Genomic DNA, 14,892 nt, shown 5'->3' with positions numbered 1-14,892 from the left:
AAGACGTCCTGAATGTACGTGACGTAGGGCTCCGTTGACGTCTGCACACGGCTGGATAACGCCTTCTGCGCGGCAAGATGGTGACCGTATGGGTTGCCGAACAAGTCTCGGAGCTTTTGCTTAAGCGAATCCCAACTGGTGAGCTCATCTTCGTGCGTCCGAAACCAAACTCGAGGTGTGCCACCGAGGTAAAAGACTACGTTGGCGAGCATGATAGTAGGGTCCCACCGGTCCCACCAGCTGAAGTGTTCGCACAGGTTGATCCAGTCCTCGACGTCTTCCCCATCTTCGCCCGAGAATACGCCAGGATCACGGGGAGCGGGGAGACTGATGTAGGTCGTCGAAGTGGCAGCAGGTGTCGGAGGCGGCTGAGTTGAGCTGTCATCGCCGGGAGCCACGAAGGAAGCTCGATGTACCGTCCACTGCAAAGCTCCGTGACGAGGTACAGGGAACGTCCACCTCCACGAGATATTTTACGTAGGAAGACGCAGACGAAAAGCTATATACAAGTACCGTAAAAACCGGAATATAAGTCGAACTTTTCTCAAAACAACATTGCGAAAAGTCGACCTTCGTCTTTTATACCGGACATTGACCGAAAAACAACGAAAGTCTTGCAACAATGGCCAGATGAAGTAAAGAGCCGCCTTCGCCATCGCCATCAGCAGCAGCGCGACGTGGCAACATTGTGGCGCCGCCAATTTGCATTTACATTGTCACAAAGTTATATTGGTTAAAGGCTGCTTTTTCACATTTTGTTTCAAAATGAGCCGATGCCGACGGCAATTCACCGTCGCCTTCAAGAAAAAGGCGATTGAGTGCGCGGAAGCCCACGGCAACCTAGCGGCACAGCGCGAATTTGGAGTATCCGAAAAGAGCATTCGGTACTGGTGGAGGCAGAAGCAGCAAACTAACAGAAAATGTCATTTCGTGGGCCGACCGCAGAACTGGTAGACAAGGTTGCGGAGTTCGTGTGGGAGCTGCGTGTAAGATCGCTGCCTGTGACTGCCGAATGCATCTGTTTGAAAGCGGTAGAGATCGCGCACACCTCTGAACTGGGCAGCGAGAAGCACTCGTCATCCGACTCTAGTTCGGACGACTCTGATCAAAGGCGTTGCTCTGGTTCGGAGTAGCGCTTGCGCACTTCGTGCCCTTCTGTGTACTGTACACCCGGCCAATTTTTAACAGTATCGCGCGACCATCGACCCGCATGTTTGTCAGCATCTTATCATTATGGCACAGAGCGGTGAAATAGCGAAAGTAAGGGCACGTGTACACATGCGCGTATCGCGTTTGTTTCGCCGCTCAGCGCCGTTAATAAGGTGCTGACAAGCACGCGGGTCGATGGTCGCGCAATGCTGTTAAAAAGTGGCCGGGTGCACATGCGAGCAGCATTTAAATAAATACTGTCACTATTGTGCGTGAGTCGCATTTGTTTCAAAGTAAGAGTGTCTTTCGGTACTTTTGCCATTGAAAACTATTTCTTTAATTTTTAGAATTCGTTAGTTGGGGAATCGACCTATATTCCCGTCCGACCTACACGCTCCTGACAGTGGAGTTTCCCGGCGACGGCCGCACCACCTGTAGCGTCGAAAGCGCAACTCTGGTACTGATACAACTTCAGTCGACGGCGTAGAATCCAGTGGCGCACGTGTTGTTATGACCGCGTGTGATTCGAAACTTCTGAACCACGTGTGCCACCGTCCTGCAGGTAAACGTTCTCATACCGCTGTTTTACAATGGCAAATGTGCGAGAGATCGAAAACAGCCCAGGAAAAAAAGCGAGGGGACGGCGGTACTGTTTCGTCAAAGGCTGTCACGGCCGTGGAGGGCTGCCTGCGCTCCGACTCTACAGATTTCCTGGCCAGCCGTGGTTTTGTGCTCATGCTTCCTTCCTGGAGGATCACACTAGAAAGTATTGTAGTCAGTAGACTGAAGTTTTTGGTCAAGAAGGAGTCTTGCCGGGCAGCCGACTTACATATTTTTGCAGATTCCCCATATCTTTTAGAGCTATTTATTGTGCTGTACGAAGCGTACTTTGTGGTGGCTGCAGGTGTTCTGGCTTGCGTGAGTCGCTCAGCACTTCACGCTGTGTGGCCCTGCTTGGGTCCAGGTTGCCAGGTACGGTCACCCGAGTCTTGGCGGCTTGAACGGCCCAAGGTCGTGACGGTGCCTCGGCAGTTCTACACTCTAACGAAAAGTTTGCAACCTTTGAGGTGTGTATCTGCCACACAATGATAATCATCATCTGCCTTGCTTGTGTTTCCTTTCTTGAAAACGCCGCGCCCGCTACTATCCTGTCGGGAATGCTATGTCATGCTGATAAGGCGCATGCCGTTCGTTACTGGGAAGTACCGGGCTCGCAGCGTTAAAGAAGGGAAATGCGGACAACACAGATGACGTTTATTGTTGTGAGGCAAGATACAACCCATAGGGTGCAATTTTGTTTTAGAGTGTAAACAAAGTACTGCGGTTGCTTGGCAGAACATAGCAGTCTGATAAAATTTTTGTGCAAGTTGTTTAATAGAGCCTTTTAGTACTTATAAAAGATATGGCGCCTATCATCCCTGGCCAATGAGGCTTTGCAAGCGTGTCAAAACAGCACCACGGAAGGACACGTTTTGTCTACGGTAACTCAAATGGTTGGATAAGAACACCTATGCCTAACACTTAATAAGCTCAGCCATGCCTGTGCACTCAATTGAGCTGCTTGATCAAAGCATAATATGATAGTTGAATAATTTAGTGTACTCAGGCCAGAAATACGCTGCAGTTGTGCTTGCCTTGCTGGGAGTGACACTTCGCCAGCGCAGTCACAAGGCGACTTCTTTCACGCTGTGAACGTGCCTGGCAGCGTAGAGCTTTTTCCCTTTACTACGAATGCCAGAGTGTATCCGACCGTCTAATTTTGAGATTGGTCTGAAATCACACAGCAATACTTGCGCCATTTGTTCGTTTCAAGACAAGCATGTACATGCGATCACGTTGGCAGCGTGAATAGCGTGGTCCGTCAGTGTTAGTTTTGACGGAAGGTGCCGCAAGAGGCACTGACGATCGCTGCTCAGACGCGCTGCCTGGGCAGTGTCAGGAGCGCATAGCCCGGTTTTTCCGGTATATTTACAAGGGATTACGCCACACTTGGCCAAGAGGCAACAGCCCACACTAGCCTCCAATCGTCCTCGTCGTCTTCACACTGCTCGCCTCTTCGTCATCGCGAATACTGTTCCGTAGCAATATTAATGACAATACATACCTACACCTTTGCCCTCAGCATAAGATGAGACGAAGCGATGATGGATTTTAACCATTGACTTGTTGCTGTCACGGTGGAGAGCCAGTAATAACTGCCACCAGAGTGGAAACCAGCCCCATCAAGCGACAGTGACGGAGGCCGGCGCCTGCATCACACTGGAGTTACAACAGTGGCGTCTTGTTACATGTTGATCGGCTACCGCCTCGTCATGATGGTCAGACTGTTTGGCCTTCAGTTTATTAGGAATGGAGACACCATAGTTTAGGTGTTGATTTGTTATGCATGAGCAGTAAGGACTTAGTGGGTGCTTAGAGTTGTTCTTTGCAGTATTTCTTTGTCGTTTCTTTTTTTGGCTTACTCGCTTTTGAGTTATGTTTTTTCTAACATTACCACATTGTCTTCTGTCTGTCTTTGGATCACTGAAATTTGTGATGAATGCACCCGCCACTATTCCCTGCTGCAGGTGACGCGAAGTGGGCATCATGTTCCTGGTAGCACCATATTGCGGCATCGCCCATCAGGTCTATTTCATTTTCCTGTTGCTGTCTTAAAACACTGCGTAACAGAAAAATGACAAACACTGAAGCCTCACCAGCTTGAAGTGCGTCAGTTTTTCCTGCCACAATGATTCTTGCCGAGTGGACATCACAGAACTGCTCGCCAACGTGCCATGCCCGATGATGCTGTCGACCCAGGCCAAATTCGAGGAGCGCAAATGTTAAGCTTGCCAAAGCCTTAAGAACATTGTAAGTCTCGAGCCACTCGGGCCCCACCAGCTTGGTGCATGTTATTGGTCCAATGCTTCGCATTATGGAAATGCCAATCTGCAAATTTTTTACGGACTTCAGGTTGTAGGGTTTGTTAGTGAGTTGTACCGTGCATGAGGTGCACATTCATTGAAGAACACCAGTTGGTCAAAATTAATGCGGAGTCCCCTACTACAGCGCGCTTCATAATCATGTCTTGGCTCTGGCACATAAATCGCCACAACTTAATAAAAACCATAATTCAGACTCAGCACACTTCACTCTGACTCAGACTCAATGAGACCAGACTCTGCTGGGTTCACTCGGGCTTATACTCACCAGAAATCATGCCCAGGCTGCCTCAACCAGTGTCATGAGCGCCTGAATTTACACTCACTCGTAATCACTCAGAGTCACAGATTCACTCAGACTTGCAGGAATCATGCGCTCAGACTCGCCCAAATCTTATGGAAAGAAGGCTCAGACACAAAGGTTTGTAACTTGACCTGACTCAGAATAGGTTGCTTACTCAAGAAATATACAGAGACAACTCAGAGCTCGATTCAGTCAGCATGTACTGGCATCAAAATCTGCGGGTTATACAGGGATGTTTTTCTCTTAAAATCGTAGAAAGGTAATGTTGTGCTTTCTACTGCTCTGGTGTTACTGAAGTTTTGCAGAAAGCTGCATTTTATTGTGTGAATCATTAAATGGAACATTTGTCACCAAAATACACGGCTAATTTTTAATGTAAGAAATACAAAGTTGCCTTTGTTTATGGGGAAGCTACCTACTGCTAAGGCAATAAACTTGTGTCGCTGCCTGTCAGCAGCTGCAAAAAGCATTCATTTTGAGTGGGTTGCCACCTTTGTCCGATGAGCAGGCAACAAGCAGCAACCCTTCTGGAATGGCTGCTTTCTATAGCTGCCAACACATCTATATATTGCCAATAAAAATATTCTTTTTGTCATTCTTTTTCATATCCAAGAAAACCCTAGCTGTAATTCACTACTGAGATGAAGTATGTAAATTACATTCCTGCTCAGTAAACAACCCACCTGGGTGGAGCCCCTGACATGCCGTGCAGCCCTGTCCAGGTGGGCACTCCCGACATAGCCGACAGGCAGCGTCTGCGGGACTCTTGTAGCCGCCGGATAGCCTGTTGCGCAACCCGCTCCGCTTCACCCTCCACCAGGGCGTAGTCAGGGGCTGCAGAGTCCATGATCACATCGTGCCGCATGGCCGAGTGCACACCTGCAAGGTTGGTCACAATGTGCTCAACTGATGTTCAAAGATTCTGACTGTGTCTTTATATTGCATTTAATATTGACACGTATATTCAGTGCATTTCTTTGTGTTGTGCAGTTACAGTTTGATTGAGCTTTATTTCGCTCATCGCAGTGGATTCGGTGAAGACAGACGAGGACGATGAACAAGATGTTCTGCTTGATCGGAGCTGTCCTGCTGGTTGGCCGGCTATTGCTTGTCGTGTTACTATTGTGACAAAACCCTCTCAACTTCACCAGTTTTGTCACGGTATTAACATGACAGGCAACAGCTGGCCACCCAGCAAAACAGCTCCGACCGAGCAGAATGTTTTCGTCGTCCTCGTCTTTCTTCACTGAATCCTCCATTGCTCGCGATATAAAGGTCAATCAAACTGTAACTGTACAACACATGGAAAGGCACTGAATGTACATGTCAATATCACGCAGTGATACAAAAACCAGCCAATTGAAAGATGCATGCCTCACCAAGTTAGTTGCCAAACACAGTAGGCAAAATCGTCACTTACAGCGCATACATAGACGAGGGACAATAGGGACGACGAAGACAGCGCTTGCCTTCGTCGTCCTTTTTTTGTCCCTCGTCTATGTATGCGCTGTAAGTGACGATTGATACCATGGAACACCAACTAGCCCATACTCAAACCTTGCTACAGTAGGTAGAAGCAACAGTCATCTATTACTGGCCATACATGCTACATGCTGGAAAGGGAAATGGTACTGAGACATTTAATTAAAGCCTCCCTGTAGCAAACTCCTGGCACGTGGATGTGCCCCTCAGGGTAAGGTTCATCATCAGCATCATCATCAGCCTGGTTATGCCCACTGCCGGGCAAAGGCCTCTCCTATACTTCTCCAACTACCCCGGTCATGTGCTAATTGTGGCCATGTTGTCCCTGCAAACTTCTTAATCTCACCCGCCCACCTAACTTTCTGCCACCCCCTGCTACACTTCCCTTCCCTTGGAATCCAGTCCGTAACCCTTAATGACCACCAGTTATCTTTCCTCCTCATTACATGTCCTGCCCATGCCCATTTCAAGGTTCAAGTGAGATCAAACTCTCTTGTAATGTATGGGGTGTCCATAGCCACTTCTGTTATGACACAACCAGAAGTGTGCTGTGAGAAACCAGTGTGCTCTGTGTGCAAAATTCAAATCCATAGTGCAAAACCTTCCGCTTTTATAAACTGAAATAAATAAATGAAAGAAAGAATTCAAATACATTATTGCAATAAATCAGACTGCGTCTACACCATCATTTCTGCTTGGATGTTTCAAATCAGTGTCGCTAATCGTCCACTCATTCAGTTCGTACGCATGTACGTCGATTTTTTATAAATATACATTGAAGTTATACAAAAAAACACACAAGAAGGAAAAAGCACAAAAGGAACACCTTCACTGTGGCTGCTGCATGAGATAGAAAATCAGTTGCCAAGGTTTCATGTAAAGCACACTAACTGCGAAGCACTAAGCTGTGTTTTCTCAAGATAGAATCTATGAATCGCACAGTGGCATCCAACAAGCTGAAAAATCAGCTTGTAAACGTGAAAGACCGGCTAGACAGCAAGGATTACCCCAGTATTTTCTACAGGATACCGTGACTGCGGCTGCAGTTACATCGGTGAAACCGGCAAGTTTACAATAAGAATAAAGGAGCATAAATAGGACGTCTCCAATAACAGAAAAGCTTCAAATGCCCCTGCGGAGCACACCGATAATCACAATCACCGCTTCGATTGGGAAAATGCTGGCATAACAGCAAAAAATGACACAACTTGTAATGAAATTATGCAAAGAAAGAAGTGAAGCGTGCAGAAAGGACACAATAGTATAGAAGTGGACAACACGAACGCCAACTATCAACCGAGGGGGCACTGAGGCGAAAAAAGAAAGAAGACACAAAACTCATCTGCGCAAGCTCAGGCATGGTAGCACCACGTGTCAGTCGGGTACACGTGCCGGTCTACGTCAGAGATAACTGTTAAGGCACTTAATCTCTTCCTTATGTAAAGTAATCGAAGGCTGACTCACGCATGAACTTCCACTATTATAGATATGCCATGTCTCCACCATAAGACGCGTATCTTCATTCTTATGCCTGTACAATATCGCGCATTCATCTAACTCTGGCGTGCATAAGGAAGAGATTAAGTGCCTTAACAGTTATCTCTCACGTAGACCGGCACGTGTACCCGACTGACACGTGGTGTTACCATTCCTGAGCTTGCGCAGGTGAGTTTTGTGTCTTCTTTCTTTTTTCGCCTCGGCGCTCCCTTCAGTTGATAGTCGGCGTTCATGTTGTCCACTTCTCTACTCTTGTGTCCTGTCTGCACGCCTCACTTCTTTTCTGCATAATGAATCCTTAACAACTAGCTCAGCTGTCTCTCGTTCTAAGCTTCTAATGAAATCTTTATTGATTCAAATGACGGACCAGAGTATTAACAGAACTGATAGAAATCTGCCCGCTACCTACACTCCTTCATTACAGTCACATATTGGCTTAATAAACAACACATGGCTCTGGCCAGTTTTAATGTGATTAATTCGTACAGCTTCCGAAATGTCTCTGTTAGTATATTCAACTTGACTGGATCGGTGATTGCAACTTCTTCATCATTACTTGACTAGACAAACTTTCGTTGAGTTTTTGACTACATCTCCCACTAACATTGGACAAGACATCGTATCCTAGGTTTGCTTGTTCGTCTCACTCACTTAAGTTGAAAATAGCTGCCTTCAAGTGCCACAATCCTTCAACCATACGTGCAAAGCGGAGGGCCTTATGCAGAGGGCTTCAAGCGTCGGCGCTTGAAGACACCAGTTATGTCAGTGTGGGGCCAAAAATAATTCATCAAGCCGAGAGAAGAAATCACTTGCAGCACAAGTTCAAGAATGTCAACAGAAAATCAAGGACTTGAAAATTGAAATGTTCTTTGCAAGGCATCAGCTAGAATGTTTCACTGTTCAGGACTTCCCAAACATACAGCTTCACGCAGAACGTTTTGTTGGGCTAGTTGGTGCATGTTACTGAAGTACTAAAGCGCCAAACAGACGGCACACAAGAAGAGACAAGGACAAGCGCTCGTCCGTGTCTCTTCTTGTGTCGTCTGTTTGGCTCTTTAGTACTTCAGATACAGCTTCACACCAACTTCACAGTGGCGCTAAGGGAGTGCCATTGCAGAAAGTCAGAAGAAAGCAAGCTCAATGCTTTAAGACCAAAAAAAAAACTGCTCAAACCAAGGAAGTCATCATCGACACCTACAAACCCACTGAACTTGAAGCTGCCATTTTGTGCAAGGGAATGAACTTCAGCACTGGCTCTGCACCCAACGTAATGAAAGAAACCTGCACCGCAGAACACGCCGTCACTCAGCTTCCTTCCCAAGTAAGAGACAAAACCTGCACCTACACTATCACTGCTCTGCCCAAATGGCAGAAGCGCAACCCTCAAGCTCGGTTTTCACCTGCTGAGAAACAAGCCATCAAGGGCCTTCGGAACAATGCCTCCATTACTATCCTTCCTGTGGATAAGAAAAACACCATGGTGTTGCTCAAAAGAAGTGAGTACAACAAAAATGTGAAGGATTTCCTCTCAGAAAGGGATACTTGCGTCACAATATGAAAGACTCCATGGCGAACCTGCTAACAAAAGTGCAATAACATCTCTACCATCGTCTTCTATGTACCTATGCATCTGCACCTGCATTATTGACCCTTTTTGCAAAGGAGTTTGCTGCAGAGAAACAAAAAAGCACTTTCAGCGGCGCACCGCCTCAGCGAAAGCGTACGAACATAAAACCATGACCTCTTCTGCCCTGCTTCTGTGCGATAAGCTGCTGGAAGTGCAACTGGGTTTTCGCTTATGCATTGTGCTCCATTCATGCAGCAAAATATGGAGCGGTAGAGTGATGACGTGTGCAGTAGTTGGCTGCAAAAAATTGTGACTGGTATATTAATGAATGGAATGAATCTGTGTGTTCAAGTTCACGGAGTGCTGCTGCATAGGGACTACCTGAGTAGCCGGCTCTTCCAATGCATGGCTTCCATCGAGAATAAAAGAAAATCACTCATCTGCCAGCATTGTAGTACTAATCTCTAAGGTTAGCGAGTGAGTACTGCTCGCTATATGGTGACAAAGAGAGTAGCACCAATTCTTGGCATATAGCAAGTTTCTTTCACGTTATTGTACAATTGACAGCTATGGCGGCTTACATTTCACGACACAGAATTGCTGCATGTGGGCACCAAGAACATCAGTGTTCACTTCTGCTTACCCTCCCTTTCCTTCATGGCTATAAAAATGCTGATTTGACACCAATAAAGGTTGTTCTGATGCTTACATGTCACTCGTGTCATTCAGGGATCGGGGAGCACACTTGGCGGGGCGCTATGACATAACATTGGTGACGAGGCTGGAAGAAACCCGCGGAATCAAGAAAGAGCCAACCAATGAAGACCGTACAGCAGTTGCTGCAAGAATTGCTCCCATGGCGCAACAACAGCTACCAGATTATGATGACGAAAAGAACAACTGGAAGGCGTACGTCATCAAGGCAGAAGCTTACTTTTGAAGCGACAGGCATCAGCGACCAGGCGAAGAAGAGAGCATTGCTTATCGCGGCGCTCAACACACGCACCGTTCAAGTGCTCGCAGGAAGAGTGGCACCAAGGAAGCCCAATGTGCTCACCTATGATGAAGCAGTCAAAACATTGGATTACTGAGCAGACCGGGGTACATGACCGGGGTTGTTGGAGAAGCATGGGAGAGGCCTTTGCCCTGCAGTGGGCGCAACCAGGCTGATGATGATGATGATGACTGAGCAGACCATAAATATGTTCGCTTTGGCACAAACAAGGAAGGATGGACGGGAAAATGGGGAGCGCCATATTTATGGTGTACTCAGCAATATGAACCAACTAACCCAGCAACATGTACGTCTGGAAAGCATTGGATGATTCATCATCATCATCATCATCATCACCAGCCTGTTTACGCCCACTGCAAGACAAAGGCCTCTCCCATACTTCTCCAACTACCCCGGTCATGTACTGATTGTGGCCATGTTGTCCCTGCAAACTTCTTAATCTCATCCGCCCACCTAACTTTCTGCCACCCCCTGCTACGCTTCCCTTCCCTTAATGACCATCGGTTATCTTCCCTCCTCATTACATGTCCTGCCCATGCCCATTACATGTCCTGCCCGTGCCAATGCCTGCCAAACGCACCCCAGCCCATTCTTATTCTTCTGATTATTTCCTTCTCATGATCCGGATCCGCGGTCACTACCTGCCATAAGTAGATGTATTCCCTTACCACTTGCAGTGCCTCGCTACCTATTCTAAATTGCTGTTCTCTTCCGAGACTGTTAAACATTAGTTTACTGCAAATTAATTTTTAGACCCACTCTTCTGCTTTGCCTGCATTGCAGTTGCTCCCCTGAGTTACTAAGCAAGGCAATATCATCAGCGAATTGCAAGTTACTAAGGTATTCTGCATCAACTCTTATCCCCAATTCTTCCCAATCCAGATCTCTGAATACCTCCTGTAAACATGCTGTGAATAGCATTGGAGAGATCGTATCTCCCTGCCTGACGCCTTTCTTTATTGGGATTTTGTTGCTTTCTTTAAGGAGGACTATGGTGGCTGTGGAGCTGCTATAGATATCTTTCAGTATTTTTACATACGGCTCGTCTACACCCTGATTCCGTAATGCCTCCATGACTGCTGAGGTTTTCAAACGCTTTCTCGTAATCAACGAAAGCTACATATAAGGGTTGGTTATATTCCGCATATTTCTCTATCACCCGATTGATAGTGCGAATATGGTCTATTGTTGAGTAGCCTTTACGAATCCTGCCTGGTCCTTTGCTTGACAGAAGACTAAGGTGTTCCTGATTCTATTTGCGATTACCCTAGTAAATAGTTTGTAGGCAACGGACAGTAAGCTGATCGGTCTATAATTTTTCAAGTCTTTGGCGTCCCCTTTCTCATGGATTAGGATTATGTTAATGCTCTTCCGAGATTCCGGTACGCTCGAGGTCATAAGGTATTGTGTATACAGGGTGGCCAGCTTTTCTAGAACAATCTGTCCACCATCCTTCAACAAATCTGCTATTACCTGATCCTCCCCAGCTGCCTTCCCCCTTTGCATAGCTCCCAAGACTTTTTTTACTTCTTACGGCATTACTTGTGGGATTTGAAATTCCTCTAGACTATTCTCTCTTCCATTATCGTCGTGGGTGCCACTGGTACTGTATAAATCTCTATAGAACTCCTCAGCCACTTGAACTATTTCATCCATATTATAATGATATTGCCGGCTTTGTCTCTTAACGCACACATCTGATTCTTGCCTATTCCTAGTTTCTTCTTCACTGTTTTTAGGCTTCCTCCGTTCCTGAGAACCTGTTCAATTCTATCCATATTATAGTTTCTATTGTCCGCTGTCTTACGCTTGTTGATTAACTTCGAAAGTTCTGCCAGTTCTATTCTAGCTGTGGGGTTAGAGGCTTTCATACATTGGCGTTTCTTGATCAGATCTTTCGTCTCCCTCGATAGCTTACTGGTTTCCTGTCTAACGGCGTTACCACCGACTTCTATTGCGCACTCCTTAATGATGCCCATGAGATTGTCGTTCATTGCTTCAACATTAAGGTCTTCTTCCTGAGTTAAAGCCGAATACCTGTTCTGTAGCTTGATCCGAAATTCCTCTAGTTTCCCTCTTACCGCTAACTCATTGATTGGCTTCTTGTGTACCAGTTTCTTCCGTTCCCTCCTCAAGTCTAGGCTAATTCGAGTTCTTACCATCCTATGGTCGCTGCAGCGTACCTTGCCGAGCACGTCTACATCTTGTATGATGCCAGGGTTCAAGCAGAGTATGAAGTCTATTTCATTTCTAGTCTCACCATTCGGGCTCCTCCATGTCCACTTTCGACTAACCCGCTTGCGGAAAAAGGTATTCATTATCCGCATATTATTCTGTTCTGCAAACTCTACTAATAACTCTCCGCTGCTATTCCTAGAGCCTATGCCATATTCCCCCACTGACTTGTCTCCAGCCTGCTTCTTGCCTACCCTGGCATTGAAGTAGCCCATCAGTATAGTGTATTTTGTTTTGACTTTACCCATCGCCGATTCCACGTCTTCATAAAAGCTTTCGACTTCCTGGTCATCATGACTGCATGTAGGGGCATAGACTTGTACCACCTTCAATTTGTACCTCTTATTAAGTTTCACAACAAGACCTGCCACCCTCTCGTTAATGCCATAGAATTCCTGTATGTTACCAGCTATTTCCTTATTAATCAGGAATCCGACTCCTAGTTCTCGTCTCTCCGCTAAGCCCCGGTAGCACAGTACGTGCCCGCTTTTTAGCACTGTATATGCTTCTTTTGTCCTCCTAACCTCACTGAGCCCTATTATATCCCATTTACTACCCTCTAATTCCTCCAATAACACTGCTAGACTCGCCTCACTAGATAACGTTCTAACGTTAAACGTTGCCAGGTTCAGATTCCAATGGCAGCCTGTCCGGAGCCAGGTATTCTTAGCACCCTCTGCAGCGTCACAGATCTGACCGCCGCCGTGGTCAGTTGCTTCGCGGCTGCTGGGGACTGAGGGCCGGGGTTCGATTGTTGTATTCATATAGGAGGCTGTGGCCAAGTACTGCACCAGGGTGGCCAATCCTGCTCTGGTGAGAGAGTGCGTTATTGGTTCTGGTCACCGGGGTCAGGCCGCACTCCAGGCCTGTTCGTGCAATTTTCTCACCACACGGTTTTTGTATTTTGTATTTTCCGGTGGAGAATTGCGCGGCACCGGGATTTGAACCACGGTCCTCTTGCACGGGAGACGGATACTCTACCGTCCCCGCAGGAGTTAAATTAAAAAATTTTAATTATGAGGTTTTACGTGACAAAACCACTTTCTGATTATGAGGCACGCCGTAGTGGAGGACTCCGGAAATTTCGACCACCTGGGGTTCTTTAACGTGCACCTAATTCTAAGTACACGGGTGTTTTCGCATTTCGCCCCCATCGAAATGCGGCCGCCGTGGCCGGGATCCGATCCCGCGACCTTGTGCTCAGCAGTCTAACACCATAGTCACTGAGCAACCACGGCGGGTGCCGCACCAGTTGTACGCCTTATTTAACCTACAGTGGTGCCCTATTTGATCAGTCAAGGTGGACCAATCTGAGCTCGGTTATACCGCACGGATGGCACTCGGCTAGAGAACCTGGTATTTATGACCTGCACATGTGTGGCCATACATAATTGAGGATATATATAGTTTATTTTTTTAGGAGGGTTCCCGTACAGTGATAAAATAAAGGAAAAGACATTAAAAAGAAAGAAAAAAAGAAAAAAAGGGGAGAAAGAAAAGGAACATGGGAGGTGATTTCAACTCGTCACCCTTGGATGTTGCCCGTAAAGATAGCTCAGTCGGTTGGTTCGTCAAGCCCCAGGTTACTTTCAAGCGCCATAGCTCCCGCTCCGAGCCTCACACTTACGTGGAAAGGGGCTGACGTTGTCCGCGATCGTGCGCTCACCGAATATGCGCTCACCGAGAGGGCATCGTCCGCGCGAGACCACCACCAGGCACCTTACTGAGACGTGGAGAGCTCTGCGGCCGGAACAAAGCCTCCCCTCTCCGCCAGCCAAGCGGGGAAAACGCGCTTTCCGATCGCTCAAGGTTGCGCGGACATAGTATAACGCTAGCGTCTAGGAAAAGCTTAAACAGGTGCGAGGGCGGCACGCATAGCGCGGGAAGCTAGCCGCCAGAATAGCTATCTCAAGGACTGCGGCTGACGAGGGCGAATACCTCCGTGTAATTATAATAACCCTAATAGAACTACTTACGAAAAAAAAGAAACAAAGGAAACGGCCCGGAAGGCTATACTACGAGAGCTATGACTTATACTGTGCTATATATATATATATATATATATTATATATGTATATATATTATATATGTATGTATATATATTATATATATGTATGTATTCATCTCATCTATGGGATCTAATGCGCGCGTTGTTGCTTTGTCTCTGCGTGTAGTATAGTTAAGAGAGCCAGTTTAAGGGTACAGAAGAAGGAATTAAAGGAAAGCAAAAAATGCAGCGCCGTGGTCTTGAAGCGCACCCGTGGTAGAGAAACGGAAGGCGATATAAGCGTGCGTGGCTATGATACGCACACGACAAACTGCCTTAAAATATTTAGACTTGAGGGAAAGCTTAGTTAACAAACGATAGTACAGCAATCAGCACTGGAATATACATATAACCCTAATAATAATTGTAAATATTCATCTCATCTATGGGATCTAATGCGCGCGTTGTTGCTTTGTCTCTGCGTGTAGTATAGTTAAGAGAGCCAGTTTAAGGGTAGAGAAGAAGGAATTAAAGGAAAGCAAGAAATGCAGCGCCGTGGTCTTAAAGCGCACCCGTGGTAGAGAAACGGAAGGCGATATAAGCGTGCGTGGCTATGATACGCACACGACAAACTGCCTTAAAATATTTATACTTGAGGGAAAGCTTCGTTAACAAGCGTTAGCACAGCAATCAGCATTCGAATATAATTATAACCCTTATAATAATTGTAAATAT

General features: G+C 46.5%; 1 protein-coding gene across 4 annotated transcripts in view; it reads right to left on the bottom strand.

Moving 5' to 3' along the window:
* LOC142568468 (DNA excision repair protein ERCC-6-like) overlaps nucleotides 1-14,892 on the bottom strand; it is a 595,812-nt gene that overhangs the window by 22,847 nt on the left and 558,073 nt on the right. For 3 of the 4 annotated variants that reach the window (XM_075678394.1, XM_075678392.1, XM_075678393.1), the window contains one exon: nucleotides 5,058-5,253. In XM_075678394.1, the coding sequence (XP_075534509.1) occupies nucleotides 5,058-5,253 (196 nt within the window). Of the gene's footprint in view, nucleotides 1-5,057; nucleotides 5,254-14,892 lie in introns of those variants that run through there. The other variant, XR_012825434.1, reaches the window with a different exon arrangement.

The sequence above is a fragment of the Dermacentor variabilis genome, unplaced genomic scaffold (genome assembly GCF_050947875.1).
Source record: "Dermacentor variabilis isolate Ectoservices unplaced genomic scaffold, ASM5094787v1 scaffold_19, whole genome shotgun sequence".
Classification (NCBI taxonomy): Eukaryota; Metazoa; Arthropoda; class Arachnida; order Ixodida; family Ixodidae; genus Dermacentor; species Dermacentor variabilis.
The sequence above is the reverse complement of the archived record's forward strand: the minus strand, read 5'-3'. Positions and strand labels throughout refer to the sequence as shown.